Genomic DNA, 18,847 nt, shown 5'->3' on the forward strand with positions numbered 1-18,847 from the left:
AAACCTCAGTCTTTGCTATCATGTTAAATATTCCAGCCCACGTTTCCCTGCTGTCTTTTTTGAACTCATCTGGATGTCCTTTGTGGGCCTCCCCAGATGTCCACACCCCATTAAACTCGGTGTGGAGATAGTTAAGGCAGGGAGAAGGGGATTACCTCCCTCTAATTTTTTTCATCTGATGTTGGATAGAGATGGGATCGGTTTCAGTTCCCTTCAATATTGCCCTGTCTGGCATTTCCAGGTCTGTATTTAACCTTCAATATCCTGGTGATTTTACTGGGCCATGGTAAACATATATTTGTTAGAGACCCAAAGTCCATTCTCATCTGAGTGCGGATAGGGCGTTAGGGATATGGGAGACCTTTCTGGAAAACATATGTAAATGGCAGGCAGAAAGAGAGTGAGAGTTAATATTTAAATATACTTCTCCTGCTTTCACTTTCCTTGGTCAGAGTTCAGTCCTTGTGTGAGATCCATTCCCTGCTGCCAGGCTCTCCAATCCCAATGTAATCCTTTGGTTTTACTAACACTGGATCCCCTGCAATTGTCGCTGAGGATGGAGAATGTTCCAGACGGTGATCCAGTTTAATTTTCTGAAAAAGGTGGGTGCCTCTGCTTTAATTCCAACCCCTCTCTTTGCCTTAACAGGTGCGGCTCCATTACCTCAGGGGAGTTCTGTGTCGTGCTTTTCCAATGGGGTTTTTCATACACGACACAGAATTACATGTTATTTTCAATGAGACTTAAGAGAAAGAAGTAGGTCTTGGTTGCACCTGGCAACCCTGACAGGACCCTCTTTAGTGCCATTAGACAACTTTATGGAGTTTCTTGGCTGTCTGCGCTCACAGAACGTTCATGCAGTTCAGCGTCGGGGACAGAGGAAAGTTAGACAGGCTCTATACATGCCACACCTTCTGTATTGTGTACTTAACACAAGACATCGGCATGTTGGTCTTACAGGGTTCTGACTGCAGGACTAAAAACTGCAGCGTAGACATTCAGGGAAAGGCTGGAGGCTAAGGCCTGAGGCCCACTCCTCTTGCTGCATTTCAGAGCCTCGACTTAAAGCCTCTGTTGAGTGCAAAGGGGCTGGGAAGCTGCTGGCTTCCCCTAGAACTCCAGCCTCAGGACTGGAAAAGAACTGCTCCCAGAATTAGGGAGCTGCACCTGGCTTTTCTGTGCACCACAATGCCACCTCATCCAAGTCCGTCCAGCCGGAACGGGGTGTAGATGAGCATATGTCTGTGCTGCACCCACTGTGTGTGACAACAGCTAGAGGGGCCATGACTTCAATTTCACTAGCTCAGGCCCTCAGCAGTGAAGCTGCAGCTGCAATGACTAGCCTTTAGAGAAATTACCCTTATTGGTCTGCTTTCCCAGCAACACACAGTGAGACCAGAGAGTGAAGGGAAGGAACAGCCTGGTGTACTTCAAAAGGGGTGATGAGAAATCAGCTGCCTTGTGTTTCTGAGTATCTATTGCTGGTTTGATTGCTGCTCTCATTTCAGGTCAGCCCCTGGGACTTCCCACCAGAGCTACCAAAGAATGGAGCGAAAGAAACAACTTGTCAGCTGGCTGTTCTATGCCACACTTCTATCAGTGACTCCCTTTTCAGGTACAAGCACAATCAGTTAACCACTTCTCTCCAGGGATTTGGCTTGAGACCCCTGGAGAGAGACTCTAACCATGTATAAAACTCCTGTTGGTGTCTGTGTTTCAGCAGAGCTCATGGTTTTGCCTGTGTAAGTGAGGGCAGGTCAGTACTAGACCTTAAAGTCAATCTTATATATGCAATTCCAGCGACAGCAATTGCATAGATATTCAGTACTAATTAGCAATAGCAATCAAGTTCATATTTGAAGAGTATTTCTTCCCTTTAATTTATGAAGAGAGATTCCTGTCCTACTGCTTGGAATTCATAGAATCTTAGAACTGGAAGGAACCTCAAGAAGCCATCAAGTCCAGTCCCCTGTATTCATGGCAAGAGCAAGCACCATCTAGACCATCTCTGACCGCTGTTTGTCTACCCTGCTCTCAAAAATCTCCAATGACAGAAATTCCAAACCCCCCCTCGGCAATTTATTCCAGGGCTTAACTGCCCTGACAGGATGTTTTCCTAATATCCAACCTAAACCTGTCTTGGCTATTAATGACACCATCGGATTTATTCTGTTCTAATTATCAATCTAGTCAGAGGACAGCAATTACCGTGCAGTCAGAGGCCTGATTGCAACTTGGGTAGGAAAACCTGATAGCCTGAATCTAGCTAGCTTTATTAAAAATAGTATTGAAGATGCAGCACTGTGGGTGAGGAATGTTAATATATCCTCCGAGTTCTGGGCAGGGCTGTACTGCTGATGCCCGCATCACCAGACTAGCTCGATTCAAGCTGGCACACTCCTGGGGACATGGCTTCATTGAGGTTCGTTTCTTTCAGAGAGTTTTGAAGTCCTCTCACCCAGAACTGTCATGGGGATCGTCGGCCAGGATGTGGTCTTCCCCTGCCAGATCTCCACCAGGACGCAGCCAGACAATATGGAGGTGCAGTGGAAGAAAATAATTCAGGCAGAAATAGAAACTGTGTGTGAATATAGTGCCCAGACAGGCCAGGATGTGCCAGGGCAGAAATACCAGAGCAGAGCAGTGTTCTTGAAGGATGGATTCAGCTTTGGGAACGTGTCTTTGAAGCTGAAGAACGTCCGACCGGCTGATGAGGGAATGTACAGCTGCATTGTGAAGTCTAACGAGTGGAGCGCTGACACGGCAATGGATCTGAAAATCGCAGGTTGGTGGTTTCATTTGGCTAGATTTTACCTGTGCAGGATGCAGATGTGCAGCAAGAAGAGTGCACAAGGAGCCTTGTGCCTCTGTGCAATTCATATAAAGTCCAGACAGACCTCTAGTGTCTGTCCCTCTTGGTGCCTGAGACTCCTGAGTAGAGGGAAGACCCATAGCGCTGCCCCACAAACCAGCCTCTGGAGCTGCCTAGCTGTGGAAGGGACTGCAAGCAGCATTAGCAGTCTGTGGACATGTAGTAGCTCTGGACAATGTTCCATCTATTTTTTTCCCATTTGTGTGAGGGATAAATTTTGTTCTATGCACCAAGGCCTGTGCAGATGTGCACCACCAATAGAAACTCATGCTGCCGGCTGAGAGTGCTGTGCTAATCAGTGGCCTAGTACTGGATACTCACCCCAGTGACTACCCAAGTGTTCAGCTTACAGAGAATGCTGTCTCTGGGGTAGGACAGCTCCCCGTCTTCCCCTTACACGAGACTGTGCCCTAATTGAGCCCTAAACATATGAAACACTGGGTCTGATGCTCAGGGAATCCTTCTGCTACACTGCTAGTAGGAAAGGATTGTAAAGTGAGCAATAATGGCTTCCTGAGAATGGGTCCTGGGCAGGTCTCTGGCTGGCTTAATGCTTTGCACCCACTCAGCACCAAGCCTCCAGTAGAAGGGCAGATTGAGATTCTGTTTAACCATTGGCTTAACAGACATCTCAATTATCTTACACATTACAAGAGTAATTTTCCCACTTTTGTAATTCACAGGCATGGCACATCCCACTTCATTTACTTCTTCCACTGGTCCTATTAATGACAGGTGACTTCCCCCTCCCCTCCTTTTTCTCTCCTCCTCCTCCCTGCTATATAAACCCTGGAGTCTTTATTATCTGCTCCAATGCTATGAAGAAGTGGGGTTTACCCATGTAAGCTCATTATGTAATAAATAGATCTGTTAGTCTTTTAGATCTGTTAGACTGCTTGTTTTTTTTATGATGCTACAAACTAACATTGCTACTCTTCTGAGATCGAGATACACTAGGCACCTAGGCAGAGCACAATGCTCTATGGGTATCCTCTGCTCACCAGGGCCCACATGGGACCTGCTGCTCTGACTTACAGCAGAGGGCTCAGCAGGTCCTATCTGGCCCCAGAATGCAGAGGGAAGGTGGCTTAAAGCTCCCTTGCTCTTCCATCATCTCCCCTCGATTACAGGAGCAGTTCTCCCATCACTGGAGGGAATCCATCTCCACGGGAGGTGATAGCTAAGCTGGCCAAACGAATTCTTTCCTCAACCGAGCGCTATCTACATTGGGGTCAGATCAGGTCAATTTAACTGCATCACTGAAGGCTGTGGATGTTTCATCCACACACACGCCCCCCAGCAACATACCTATGTTGACCTCGCTTTTGAGCGTAGAGTGGCCTGAATATTGGTGTTGGCATATAGCATTTGGCAGGCCAGGCTGCTGTACAACTTGCCATTTACTGTGGAGACTTGCCATGACCCAAAATACCTGGGAGAAGCAGGTGAAGAATTTCTTTGACGTCAAGTAACAAAACCACAGAAACTGCGACAAAGTTTGGAGTTAAAAATAAACCGCTAGCAGAAGGACAAAACTGCCTCCCCGAAGAGAGATCCTTCCTAATCTCTCTCATCTTGTTTTAGCTGTTGCTTCTGTGTCCATCGACGTGCTGGGTCCCCGGGACAGGGGGATTGGCCTGGCGTGCAGGTCAGCAGGGTGGTTCCCCGAGCCTGAACTCCAATGGGTTACAAAGAATGGACAGCAGCTGCAGGCTGTCAGCAAAACAGAGCAGGATCGTGAGCATCTGTTCAATGTTCTGAGCTATGTCACTGTGCCAGGAGAGGAAACTGGAGAAATCAGATGTACTATGCAGAACAGCCGGCTGAAAACAGAGCAGAAATCCATCATTCTCCTTTCAGGTGAGCCTTGCGCATCCTAATTTAGTCTTGGAGCCACTTACCTGTCCAGAGTCAAGTCCATCGGGCTTCAGTGTTTGTATTATTAATACAGGAATGTGGCAGCACACAACTTCCCACACAACTCTAAAAGATGTCGCCCTAATAGTGTGTGAATACCATTGTGTGAGGTGCTGCACAAATAACTAAACTAGCCCATTCCTGCCACAAAGATCTTACAGGGTGGGATTAGGATGATAAGAAACGTGGAATGAGGGTGAGCTGGAAGGAAGAGACAAGCAGAAAAGAAGCAGCTTTTGCCTGCAATGCAACCTAGTAGACAAAGATCTGGACATGGACTCAGGGGACTTGGGTTCTCTCCCCAGTTCTGCAAGTGTCCTGCTGGGTTGCTTCCCTGTCCTGTGCCTCAGTTTCTGCATCTATAAAATGGGGATAATGAGCTGTCTAGCCTTTGAGATCCCCTCAAAAAATATATAGGTTGAACGTCTCTAGTCTGGCACCCTCAGGACCTCACCAGTGCCAGACAAGAGAATTTTCTGGACAATGGAAGGTCAATATTTTCTAGCACGTTACCAACACTTCCACTGCTTACTGGGCTCATAGAATGCATTTAGAGATAAATTACAGGTAAATAGCAGCACAGCACACTGAGAGCCAGGACTGGTGGCCAGAAACAATCTTTAAAGGACCACGGGAAAATTGGCCGCACCTGTGATAAGTGGTCATCCAGCCAACTAAAATCATGCCAGATTATGGAGTCCACCAGATGAGAGAGTTCCAGATTAGAGATGTTCAATCTGTTCTATGTAAGAGCTAGGGATGTTTATTACTAATAATTCAGTTGTCTGAGCTCACTACCATCTGTCTCCCAGTGCTGGTGCTTTACTGCAACTTGGATAAACTACCCAGATGTTTAGCAACAGCAGGAGACCAGCTTCTAATTGTTATTCTCAAAACACGTCTGCCTCTGAATCTGACTCCCCTTCCCTTGTGTGCAGTTACCATCAGTGGAAAGTGGACAGTTTCAGACTCTAAACAGGTGTGAAATAGCAACCACTCCAACGTCAGGAATTGCTCTACTGAGTTATAATTCCCACAGTGTGGAAGGCCAGAACTAGGTTTCTGAGCCACATTAGTCCTACTTAAATTCAAGAATTTCTTGGTCTGGTCATGTATGCCAGGGTTAATGTTACCACTAGAGAATATGAAGGGGTGCTTACTGATCACTCAGAGGCAGGGGTTGAAACTGGGTTGTCTTGATTTTGGAGTGCAAACTCTTGAATCAGTGGGCCAGAACTTCAGATGGTGTAAATGGCCATAGTTCTCCTGACTTCACTAAAGATATGATCATTACAGTAGCAGACTATCTGGCCCATTGCCTCCAGTTGAGCGGAACCAATTTACATTACCTGGGAATCTGGTCCAATGTCTTTATCATTGTCCAAAATTACTAAGAAGCCAGAATCAAATTACAATGCCCTCACTGACACTCAATAAGTACATTAATCTAATCCCCAGCCCCCTGGTTTCAAAAAGTAAGAAACATTTCACTGGGAGTAAGGATGTCAGAAGATGGGCTGCAGAAAACACGCAGTGTAAGAGCAAGGGAGAATTTGGCATATCCAATCTGTCAGCTCTCCTGCTCAAGTGATAGCTTATCAGCTGATGTAAATCAATGGCAATTTGTGCTAATTGTGGATCTACCCAACACTTTGTACTGCAAAACAAATCAACTCCAGCATTACACACATCCATGGCTCTGAACCCACGGTTCCTAAGTATAGGGAAGAAGTGGCATATTTCAGGATAGTATATTTTCATATTTTGTTTTCAAAGGTGATATTTTCCCTCGTGTTTCTCCATGGCTTACAGCATTCTGGGTGTTATTTACGCTAAGCCTTCTTGCAAGTGGTGTCTGTGCGTTTCTAGGATTCATGGGTAAGTGTGTATTGTGTATGTTTAAAATCCATCCAAAAGAGGGAAATAATCTTCGCAAAATTCTAATCAATTGAAGCTCAAATATCAAATTGAGCTACACAGTGTTCACTTGCAGGAGGTAATGCTGCTCTGCTCAGTTTCCCAGCTCTGCAAGCAGAGGGGAGCTAGGAGCCAAGTTGCCACCTAGTTTCCAACTCCTGGCCAGTCCAGAGACTGGGAAGCTGCTCCTGTCAGGGCAGCAGTTACATTAACCTGAGACATGCGCAACTTGACTCTCAAGGGTATCTCAAGGGTTTACTGTACAGTGCTCACTGCCACAGGTAGCCCAACTGACTTCAATGGATTTCATTGATATAACTCACAGTTGTCAGTAATAGAATTGGGAAATGCAGCTTGTCAGAGTCTTTAAATTGATTACTTTCATTTGGCGTTCCAAGGTTTTTCATATACAGGTGATCACACTAGAATGATCACAGTAGCCCTTTGTGTCTTTATAAACTATGATCAGATTTATCCTGCAGTGTCCAGGTCCATAATTCAGTTAAGTTTTTTTTTTTTTAAATGGAAGGAAAATGTACATACTTAAGCTAAATGATTGTAGTTTTCAAAAACATGGTGTTGTTTTCATGAAGTTAATTTTTATTTTGGATATCTTGGGAAAAAGATTGTTAATTGTTTTCCATGTAACTGTTTTAATATTTTTAAATGGGAATTACATCAAGCGTATTTTTTCTTCATCCCTATAAATTCTTATCATTTGCTATTTTTAACAAAAAAGGGCAATAATCAATTTAGTTTCTAACAACATGTTTTTGAGGTTTTCACACCTTATACATAGATTTACCTATGCCAAATCAGAGCATTACTCTGTATTTCTCTGTTCTATCCCTTTTCCATAAGGTTTATTGAGAAGCAATGCTACTGAAAGTTCATCCTGTTTTTTCTGGATCATTTTGGTTCAGTCTTTTTCAACATTCACTCAGTTATGTTGGTTTTGAGGACTGTACTTGATTTTGTGATTGTCTCTTTTCTGTATGGTTTTAGGAGAAGCAATTCCATTCCAGGCACATCCTGTTTTTCTGGCACAACCAAGCCCTTATGACTGCTTTAAGTTGTGATAAGAGGAAGCTGTATACTAAATTTGGTGCTCCTAGCTCTTAGGCTATGTCGAGATTACAGGGTTTTACCAGCAGAAGTTTTGTTTAAAAGATATCTTCCAACAGAAACTTCTGTCAACAGATCTTGGGCAAACTGCCAAGCAGATTGCAGTTTTCAGGCTCAGGTTTGTCTACATTTGCAAACAAGGGAAATATTCTTCTAATACAAATTCCACGATCTGTGAGCATGCAGATTTTCAGAAGAGGTCACTAAGGTGCAGATTCACCTTAGCAGTTCAAAATACTTGTATGCATGTTGAAGGGTTTGATATCATTAGTGTATACATCTGATACCTATTTCCACAAGTCTCCAATTGTTCATGAAGCACTTTATGTTTCTTGTCCCTCCCCTTGTCTTAATTTCTGTATTTATTTTTATCTTCTGTCAACCATGGCACGGTATAACAGACACATGGTACTTATATTTTCTAGTTAAATAACAAAAGCACTTCGGTGAATATCTGTTCATTGGATCTCTCTGGCATGCCAAAAATTTACTCAGCTACCAAAACCTATCCTTCTTACTCTTCTAGCCAAGCAGAAAAAAACAACAAAAGAACAAGAGTTATCACAGAGGGGTAATGTATTTCTCTTTCTTAAGATAATCTTGGTATGTTTATATTGTTTCGACATCTCTGTTTTAACTGGAATTAATTTTTTACTTGCATGATTTCAATATACATATCACTTGCTCTCCGAGCACAACTTAAGGCATGTAACAAAATTATTTAAAAACAATGTATTTTTAATATACATTTTGCCCATAAGTTCAATCAAAGGTCTAATTCTTCCTGGAAAATGTGTCTCTGCTGATTACCTATTATAGATAAGGCCTGTGCGTATCCTGACAGCTCCCCTTATCTTATCACATGGAACAAATGTCACTAAGTCAGAGCACAGTGTATCATGACATGGATCGCAAAATGCAGCATGTGCAACAAAAGGTGTATCTCCCATCTCTTCAATGACATCTCCCCGTCTTTCTATAGCCCCACCTATTTTCACCCATTGTTAAATCTGTTCGATTGGCAGATCCTGCTAAGCTTTCTCTAGCACTGTGCATCATCTCCACTATGAAATCAGGGAGGTCTGAGTGTGAGGTCCTTGAGCAGTATCCCCACAAGCAGAAAGGGAAGCATAATGAGTCTCACCCCTTGGAAAAGGACAGAGATCAGTGGACATTTAGGGTGTAAATGTGGCCCCATTGAGTTTAATGAGAATTTTGCCACTGTCCTCTGTGAATTATGATGTCACCCACAGTCTGTACCTAATAATTACTACCTCCCCTAAGGCAGTGTAATATAGTGTGGTCAGTGGGCTCCTGGGCAAGGGGCGGAGAAGTGGGGAGGCAGCTCCATGCCTCTGGAAGGGGTGAAGCATCAAGTGGAAGGGGCAGGGCTGTGGCTATCCTCCCCTGGAATGTACCACACCTACCTCAGGCAGCCCTGGGCACTTTTGTATTACTGGGACCCAAAGAAACTGCCCCCTTTGCCCCCACATTGGTGGGCCAGAGTGTGGTAGTAGACTTGAGTTATCTCAGTTGTGTTCTTGATTCTGCCACTGGTTTGATGACTGACCCTTGGGCACATCACATCACCATTCTGTGCCTCAGCTTCACCACCTGTAAAATAGAGATAATGGCAACTCCCTCCTTTGTAGAGCATGTGTGGGGTCTAAAGATTAAATGCACTGGATAAGAGCTAAATATTTTTACTATTATAAATTACCTGTCAGGATCCAGCTGAGTTTCTTTGCTACGGACGAGTCTGGCTAGGCCATGCAGCTCAGCTTTTCTCACCCTAGGCTGAGGGTTTAGCCCTAAACATAGAACAAAGAGCCAAAATGAGGAGTATGGTTCAGAAGGTGAGGTGTTTTGCATCAATTGTAACCTTAGAAGTCATTTCATAGTTGTATGGTAACATGTCGCTCTCTCCCTTGCAGACATTCAGACGAAGGGGTTGGACGCAGGTATGGTAAAAGTTACTTTCACGGCTGAAAAATTCAGATATTGATTTTCACAATAGGATTAATTGGAAACAATGAGACAAATACTGTGACATTTATCACTGATAGTGCAACGTAGTGCAGGAGGATCTGGGGTAGATGTCAGGAGGGAAGGGTGGTAATTTTCTGCCATTTAGGTCCTCTGTGACCTTACCCAAGTCACTTACCCTTCCTGCTTCAATTTCCCCATCTCTAAATGGAGATAATATTACTCATCTACTTCCAAGGAGTTGGGGGAGGATGTGTTTGTACAGTCAGATATATTCAATTGCCTTCTATGCAGACAGCCAGTACAAGACCTACATGCCACTCAAAAGAGGACTTAAAAAAAATAAGTCACTTAAGTGGTGTATAGACCTTGTACACTGGATTCATTTTACTCTACATAATTACAAGGGTTAGAAACCATCTGCACTTTGGAAGAGCAAAGAAAAGCAGCCAATAGGAGAGAACAAGCATTCAGCACTGTTCATTGTTATTAATATTACTGGTTTTTAACTAGTGTCATAAAAACACTTCCCCAGTTTCAGAAATTAACTGTAAATATTTGCAACTAAATCCATTTAGCCTTTCCCAGCACAAAGTAGCTTATTTGGGAAATCAGTGCTACAAATACATTCTACTTCAGTGAGGAGGGGAAAGAAGCAAACAATTCCCTGGGTTAAAAATTCGACAGCGTTCAAACTTTTAAATATAAACAGCTCATAGTCCTATCAATATTAGAAAAAGTTTTGCCAGGATAGGAATCTAGTGGCAAAGAGTGTGATATTTGTAAAATATGGTTATTACAGGTTGAATTTCTCTAATCCAAAACTCTCTGTTACAGCAACATCTGTAGTCCAGAATTATTTTAATTAGCTGGACAACCAGTTCTTGTGGGTGTGGCGAAGTTTCCCATGGTCCCATTAAGTTTGTTTACATCTGCTAAACCTGGCTGTCAGTGTTCTGTGCTGTTATTTAACTGTAATTTACCCCCAAATGTCTTCTAAGAGCCCAGTAAGCAGTGGAAGTGTTGGTAATACTGCTAAACAACATTGACCTCCTGTGGTCTGGCAAATTTTCTCAGTCAACACTGGTCAGGTCCTGAGGTTACTGGACTGGAAGTGTTCACCCTGTAGTACAGATGCAGTTAGACTGGCTACATTTTTTGCCAGTATAACTAGGGCCTTTTCTGGTATAGCAACGTTGTAAAAATATTATTCTTCTCATTAATATTGTTGTACAAGTGAATCCCTCTAGATCTGCCCCATATAGCTAGGCTGTGTCTACACTAGAAACTCTAGAAACATTCAAAGTAAGAGTTCATGTGAATTTTCATATCAAGCAATGGCTTTAATACATTTTTTAAATCTACCTCTCCAAGAAACAGCAACTAGGTCAATGAAAGAATTCTTCTGTCAAACTATCATAGCTTACCCTGGGGCTTGGTTCAGCTTAACTTTCTCCCATAGGGCTATGAATTTTTCACATGCCTATGTGACATAGCGGAGCCATTTTAACTCTCTAGTATAGACCAGCTCTTAGACATGACGATAGATTTTTTACCGCTTTTGTAGTGATCATTAGTTTTGTCTTCTTCCATCCAGAGAATCAGTGTCTGTATGTCTCAAGATGAGCTGAAATTAGTTTTACAATAATACGTTGTTAATGGAAGCTTTTCCCTTTCTCTTTTTCCTTTTACAGAGTGTCACGATCTACGGCAAAGCCTTGGTAGGGCTCATTTTATGGTACAGAATTTATAAGCAGCTACAATTGTAGGTGTGGATTGAATTAGGGGTAATTTGGAGACGCAAGCATAAAAGGGGATTTTAGCGGTATTATACTAAACAATGAGTAATGTGTGCTATCTACAGACCTTAGAGATAAGTGTATTCAGGATGGTTGCTCACAGTCTATCTTTCTCCTCCATCCTTACCCTGAGTGTGTGATCAAAAAAAACCAAAGAAAAAGTTCAGCTTTCTGACTGTAAATAACCGTAACATTAAAACTACAGGACTGAGCTCCCTCCGACATTGTTTAGTAACTCCTTTACATGTTCAGGCCCCCACTTTCCCCCCGCAAACGGAACATGTAGAAAATTGCCATGTGGCCCCCAACGAAAAAGGTTTGGGCTTTCGCCCCACTCCCAGCACAGCCACAGAAACCACCATGAGAGATATCACTTTGCCCCAGGTGGCTGGAGCTCAGAAAAACACCAAGGTTTTGGGTTTCCCCATTGCAACCCATGGAGTCTGAGAGCCTCCCCTGAATTCTCCTCTCTGAGGAGGGGAAAAGTGACGATGTGTAATAACGACCTGAGCTCTTACCACTAATTCATCTCTCTGTGGACTACATTTATGATAACAAGCTTCTGAGCAGCCAATGGAGAGGAGCTACAGCAAGGACTGACATTTTAATTGTATATAATGAAAATATAGTTGTTTTTTCACTTTTGTTTTTTCCCTGTAACGTATTTCAAACAGCCTGTGTCTCTTGTTCACTGCCTTGAGATTTTTCAGTAAAAACAGATAATCTAGCACTCAGTTTCAAAATCTCAGTATGTACTGTGTGAAATCTAAATTAATTTGGTCTTACTTGCCGACAGTTATGAAAATGTCCAGTGAACTGATTCCCCCTGCTCTAACAAAAATAAATAATACCACATCTTTCCTTTTCAGACAGAGCAGTCGCTGAACTAGGTAAGTCAAGATATTTTTGCTTCATGTCTTACATATATAACCAGTGCCTTTCTGTTTAAAAAGAAAAAAAAAGGAGGAGCCAGTACTCACATGGCTCCCCATCCCCTCTCCCCAGCCAATCCCATGGCTGGGGCTGCCGAGGTGCCAGTACTCACTATTGGCAAATACCGGCACAAAAAAAAAGCATTGTATGTAACACTAACTTCCTCCGGCAGCAGGAGGGTTTGAACTCGGTGTTTCATTCAGGAGCCTCTGCTGCCCAAACTAAAAGACCTCGTTTCTTCACCAAGCCTGTCAAGGCCTATCAATTTCTAGGTGCTCGGCCAACAGGAGAGCAGAACAATGTGCTACACTGCAGAGTTACGGTTTCCATAGACACAAAACCTGCTCTGAGCAGAAGCGGTATGTTCCCTCTGTCCTGCAGTGCTAGCAATAGAGTGACCCAGTGAACGGACTCTAGAGCAGTGGAGTCCAATAACGATTCAAAGATCGCCACACTTGGGGTTATGATCCTCACATATTCGCCACCCCCACCCCTGAAAGAATGCCCTCCCCCAGAGGCAGTCACCCCCAGCCTCCCCCCCCGCCAACTGTACACTCCAGTGACTCACTGGAACCACTGCCACTGGAGCTGGGGCTGCTGGGGTCGCAGTAGTCATGCTGCACCCAGCTGCAGCCGCGCGGGTGCAGGAGAAACCGTGCAGCTCCCAGCTTGAGCAACAGGAGCTGCACCAGGGCCAGAGGAGCTGGGCAGCTCCCAGCGGGGGAGGCAGAAGGAGCCACACCAGAATCTGCTGTAGGGGTCACCCTCACCGCCACCACCACGTACACAGCCCACCATGTGGCGTGGAGCGGGCGGAGGGGCACTGCCCCTGTGTGGCTCTCCTGAGCCACATTTCGCCACACCCCAGCGCCCCGTTCTCCCCATGTGGTGAATGAGGAGCACAATGGACACCACAGCTCTAGAGAATCAAGCATCTATCCCCAACTTCCTGAAGGACTTGCAAGAAAGCACTCCCAGTTTCTGGTTTCAGATTCCACACTGTCTATATTTCTCAATGCTATTGGCTTGGTGGACATTCAGGGCCATGTGGGGTGGTTCTGCTTGTAGAAGAGACGCAGAATCTAGGTAAGATCAGATGTAATCCATTTAATTTCAGAAATATACACGAGTCGTGCTGTTGCACTGAACAGCAGCAGTGTTAGAACAGAACACACTGGCCAAAATCCCACACCAGACACAGCTAGCCCTGTGCCTGAGAAACTGCTGTCCCTCAGCTTCTGCTTTTTGGGTCACACTCAATCACTGCTGTTGACTCACTGAAACTCCTTACACACAGTCTTCTGATAGGCCTCAGCCTCTGCCTTTCCAGCTGATGAGACCTCATTAGAGCTATGCTCACTTCTTGGCCACATGGCTTGCCAGGGCTCTTCTTGGTCATTAATCCCCTGCTTTGTGTCCAGTTCTTCTGAACTACAGGCTGCACCTCTCTAATCTGGACCTCTCTCATTATGGTTTTAGTTAGCCAGATGACCCCTTATCATGGGTGTGGCCAAGTTTCCTGCTGTTCCATAAAGTTTGTTTCCAGCCACTAGTCCTGGCTCTCAGTGTTCTGTGCTGTTATTTACCTGTAATTTACACTGAAATGTCTTCTAAGAGCCCAGTAAGAATTGGAAGTGTTCGTTGTGTTCTCGACAATATTGACCTCCGGTGGTCCAGCAAATTGTCACGTTCGGCACCGGTCATGTCCTGAGGTTGCTGGACGAGAGAGGTTCAGCCTGTACTAAAGCATTGTTCCTACTGCTGGAAATAAAGTTTTAGCCCCCCTCCCCCACCCACACGATGTATTCTAACAAGCTCTATGGATGTTTTGCCTCCTAGATCCCAATGGCGCACTGCCAGCATCTTTCATTATATTCACTGTTCTTTAAACAGCTCTTTGAGGTCTGCAGATGAAAAATGTAACATAAGGGCTGCATCTACACTACAAAGATAACTTCAAAGTTGCTTATTTCGAAGTGCAACTTCAAAGTTGAGTGTCTGCACACACGTTACTTGGAAGTTAAACTTTGAAGTAAGGCTCTACTCCATTCCTGAGAATGGAGTAAGGACTTTCAAGGTGGGCTCCCTACTTCGAATTTAACTTCAAAGTAAGGGAAAATGTCCGTAGACTCTGTGTTGGCTACTTCAAAGTAGCACCTAACTTTGAAGTTAGTTCCTAGTGTAGACACGCCTGAGAAGTAAGGAAAAATAGTATAGCCATCGAATGGTTCTGAAGCCCTTATCCATCACAAGTATTCTCCCTGGACTTACTGGGATTTTTCCTGAGTAAGAACAGGAGAAGTTGGCCAGATATGAATTCTCACTATCTTGAGTTCCGTTAACTTGATTATTCTTCTTTTGCAGACTTCAGAAAGGCTCGGAGTTACATGGGTGAGTTTAACTCTGTAATTAAATAGCTACCTTAGGAGAGCTATTTTTCCAGACTCAGAGGGGGCAGGGGGTAGCAATGATATATATAAAACATTGACTTAAGGTCTAGATATAAAGACAGGTTCTATGCTAGTTGCAGATACTAACATTTGGAAGAAGTTTCTTTCATTCTTTCTGATAAATCTGACTCTCATTGTCAAAAAGCTAGTATTTGTACCTCAAATATGCTTTATATATTTATGTTCCTTTTAATCAAATGAGTGGGATGTAATTATAATTGGGCAGCTCCTTCAGCCCACTTCTATTGCTTTGCATACACTAAAACAAAGAAAATAAGTTTCAAATATATCCCTTGTGGGGGATGCCAGTATCTCAATTCAGGACACAAAGGCTGGAATCTAGTTTCCTATTACAAGTAAAACAGGGGAAATGGTCACTTAAAATATTTGCCTTAACACTGAAGCTATTCCTTTTCTCCTCAGGTCTTTCTTTGGTATTGAGCTGAGACTCTTTTGTGGCTCATGGGTTTAGTCTGGCTCCTTGCCCGTGGGATCCTGGGGTCCTACACAGGTGTCTGACATTTATTTTTGGTCTCTTTTCCCAGTTCCTGTAACCCTGGATCCGAGTTACAAACACCCCGAACTCACCATGTCTGAAGACGGCAAAACAGTCCAGCACAGCCGGCCTTCCTCAGTGCCAGCGGCCCCCTCTGGGACCCTGATCGCTGTGGGGAGGGAGGGGTTTGTGGCCAGCAGGTATCATGGTGGGGAGGGCAAGGTTTGCAGGTGGTACTGGGAGGTAGAGGTGTGGAGAAGCCCGAATTGGGAGCTGGGGGTGCTGAGTGAGACTGTGCGGAACAGAGTGAGAAAGGAGAGGCTGGATAGACTCCCTGAGGAAGGATGCTGGGCTCTGGGGAGCTCTGACGGGCAGTTCCATTCCAGCAAGGCAAACGCTGAGATCCAGAGCTTGGGTGTGAAGCCGACAGTGATTGGGCTGTATCTGGATTTAGAAGCGAAGAGTCTCTTGTTTTATAGTGTCAATTCAATGGCCCTTATCCTGGAGGTTCCTGTGGAACCTTCTGAGAAATTGTTCCCATTCCTCAGCCCTCATCATGCTACAGAGGGGGCTCAGGGGCAACCCCTCATCATCTGCCCCCCCAGTGACTGGGATTTCCCCCAGAAATTACCCAATGAGTCTATTAGTAAAGCAGACACATCTTCAGCACAGTCCTCTGCCCCCAAGAACGGAGAAGGAGCAGGAAACAAAAGGAGACCACCCGCAACAGCAGTAACAACCCAGACAGCCCCAAAACAGGCTTCTTCCACACATGATGGGAAAGAGCCAGGAAAGGACACAGGGCCATCCAAAACAGGAGAAACATCCACAGCCACTGCACAGCCTTCTGGCTCCAGCAACGAGGAAGAGGCAGGAAACAATACAGGGTCTTCCATAACAGAAGAAACAACCCTACTCCCTGAACATCAGGAGGCTCCTGCAGACCAGAAACCGAACAGAAACTGCACATTTGAGAGTAACAAATCCCCAACGCGCTCCTCCTTCCAGAACAGGGAGAAGGAGGAAAAAACAGAAGAGGAGCTTCTGCATGTAAAAGTGGAAAACAAAACGGAGAACCCCGGAGGTCTGACAGCCTTCTTCAGAAGAGTCTTCTGGTGGAATTCAGAAAAATAAAAACAGAAAGAAAAACACACTGGGAACTTGAGTTCAGAGGAGATCCCTGAAACTGAAACTCTTTCACAGACTTCAGGGACAGGAAATATGACAAGGGAACCAAATCCAAATGCTGACACGTTGGAAAGCAGCGAACCTCATGAAGAGACAGTGGGGAGGTGGTGACATTTCAGACATCCGCACCACTGAACTCAAAAACTACTGTGATTAGTGGTATTGCTTTAAAGCTCATACTGATTAAAAGGGAAGGTGTTAACAAGAGGGAGTTATGCTATTGCTACTGTTAAGGTTTGGAATTTAAATACTGAGACATCAGGAAACGTGGGAGGGAAGGTTCTTCCAGTGACACTAACTCTCACACCTTCCAGTCACACATGATCTGCAGCAGATACCCTTATCTGGAGTGATACTGAGCGTGAGTGGATGGTAGAATGTGTGGGACTAGGGTCAGATATCCCTGCCTGTGTGGATTAATGCCTTATTCCCAGATCAGTCCTAAAGGTTTCAGTGAGACTGCTTCAGGGGTAAAAATAGCACGAATCGAGACCAGGCCTGCTGATGGGAATCAGGGGGCAATTTCAAGGGGGCAGGGGCACCTCAAGCCCTGGACTCTTTATATTGTTGAATCACATGCTGTGGGTGGCTCTGAGAGTTGGAAGGGCTGGGAGTGTTACTGCATCACTTCCTCCTGAGGACCCATCCCTTTCTGGGAGTAAGGAGTTGGTCCCCACTCCACCCCTTGCCAAGGCACACACAGAGGCTGTTGTGCCCAAATAGGGACACCACTATAGTCACAAACCACGTGTGCAATGTGGATGACTTAGTGTTACCGAGAAAATATTGCCTTTTGCACTTCCTCACCCTTGGCCATTTCCCTATCCAGTAAATAGAACCGATTTTGTTTCAAACAGGGAGAGGAAATACAGGAACCACAATTGTACATGATGTTGGTTTGTCTATACCTTTGTATACTTTGAGACCTAAATAGACAAGTGGCTAATTTATACTTGTAAGTGTGATAACCACATGTGCAAATGTTCACGTACAAATGCATATTTTACAGGAAAGTGAGCCTCTAGCTTTGGGAAATTTGCTCATAGCATTAAATTTGTATTTTGGGTTTAATCTGCCGGTTATCACACACAAAACAAAAAGAAACCAAATGCCAGCTATGAAAATGTAAAGCCTTTGGCTTTCTATGCACTGGGAGTAAAATTTTCAAAAGTGCTTAGGTAGCTTAGGCTCCTAATCCATTACTAGAAGTGGCTTAGACACGTGGGCACAGATCTTCAAAGGCGTTTAGGCACTTAGCTCCCACTGAATTCCAGTGCTGCCAGATGCTTCTAACATGTTTGAAAAGTTGACTCAGGCATAACCTACACTACAGCAGAAGATTAACCTGCTCAGTGTTGATCTTGTGGAGTTTGTTTGTAGGCATGTGTGAAATCAAGCTCTGAAGTCAAAGTTGACCCTTGTGCTCCTCGCAAGAGGAGAGGAATAAAGAAAGTTGAATGATTGTTATGCTTATAAGAACCACACGGGATCTTCTCAGAGGGGTAAGGCAAGAACGCTGTGTTTATTGAGAATGCAGCATCATGATATTATATGCATAGACTACATTTAAGTTTACTCACACACACACCCATCTTGTGGTTTCTTTTAGCTACTCAAAGGTTGCTCCCTCTAATCCACTGGCCAGATGGATTGGAGGTGAGTGTGGAACCAGGTTCTAGTGAGCTGGATCAGTGCTCCAATGTTGACAAGATAGGAAGAACCCAGCCCTGTCGTGGTGCACACGTCTTTTATAGCTGTTAGTCCATAGTCCTGGTTCTGTCCCATTGCCCTGGGCACTCTGAGTCAACAGTCAATGGCAGATGGGTTTAAGCCTTTCCCATGGCCCCAGATTTCTGTGTGACACATCACCAACATATGGGTCTTAATCTTCCTTTCTGGGTGGGTCACTGCTGTAGAGCCCAGTTCTTTGTTTCTTCAGCCACCAAGTCGTTGTTGTCCAGACAGACTGGCTGCAGAGCCTAACTCAGTAAGCACCCACATTCACGCTTCCAGATGGATCTCTCTCACACACACACACACCCATCCTCACACAGGGACAGCACAAGGTTTACAGGCAACTTATACAGCAGAGCATATCCCTCAAAATGGAGTCTTAGGTACAATATGGAGTTAGATACAAAGAAGTACAAAGCTCCTATTAAGA

General features: G+C 44.5%; 2 protein-coding genes across 4 annotated transcripts in view; both read left to right on the forward strand.

Moving 5' to 3' along the window:
- Positions 1 to 18,847, forward strand: part of LOC142025194 (scavenger receptor cysteine-rich domain-containing protein DMBT1-like) — a 903,096-nt gene that overhangs the window by 483,564 nt on the left and 400,685 nt on the right. The window lies entirely within an intron of this gene.
- LOC142025203 (butyrophilin-like protein 3) lies at positions 481 to 16,756 on the forward strand. 3 transcript variants are annotated; one of them, XM_075017781.1, is made up of 11 exons: positions 481 to 602; positions 1,509 to 1,615; positions 2,438 to 2,785; positions 4,457 to 4,732; positions 6,566 to 6,667; positions 8,358 to 8,402; positions 9,766 to 9,792; positions 11,512 to 11,538; positions 12,486 to 12,506; positions 14,914 to 14,940; positions 15,545 to 16,756. In XM_075017781.1, the coding sequence occupies exons 2-11, from the start codon at positions 1,546 to 1,548 to the stop codon at positions 16,627 to 16,629; spliced, it is 2,028 nt and encodes a 675-aa protein (XP_074873882.1). In that variant the 5' UTR covers positions 481 to 602; positions 1,509 to 1,545; the 3' UTR covers positions 16,630 to 16,756. The 3 variants fall into 3 exon arrangements, with proteins under 3 accessions (XP_074873882.1, XP_074873883.1, XP_074873884.1); XM_075017782.1 differs by lacking the exon at positions 6,566 to 6,667; XM_075017783.1 differs by lacking the exons at positions 481 to 602; positions 1,509 to 1,615 and adding an exon at positions 3,556 to 3,607 and having other exon boundaries at positions 2,706 to 2,785.

Source organism: Carettochelys insculpta, chromosome 22, assembly GCF_033958435.1.
Source record: "Carettochelys insculpta isolate YL-2023 chromosome 22, ASM3395843v1, whole genome shotgun sequence".
NCBI lineage: Eukaryota > Metazoa > Chordata > Testudines > Carettochelyidae > Carettochelys > Carettochelys insculpta.

What these genes read in the sequence shown, in the direction of transcription:
- LOC142025203 (XM_075017781.1), top strand. Translation starts at nt 1,546, where the DNA reads ATGGAGCGAAAGAAACAACTTGTCAGCTGGCTGTTCTATGCCACACTT. An exon ending in TGCGTTTCTAGGATTCATGG is followed by an intron (nt 6,668 to 8,357) that starts GTAAGTGTGTAT and finishes TTACTCTTCTAG; the next exon opens with CCAAGCAGAAAAAAACAACA. An exon ending in CGATCTACGGCAAAGCCTTG is followed by an intron (nt 11,539 to 12,485) that starts GTAGGGCTCATT and finishes TTTCCTTTTCAG; the next exon opens with ACAGAGCAGTCGCTGAACTA.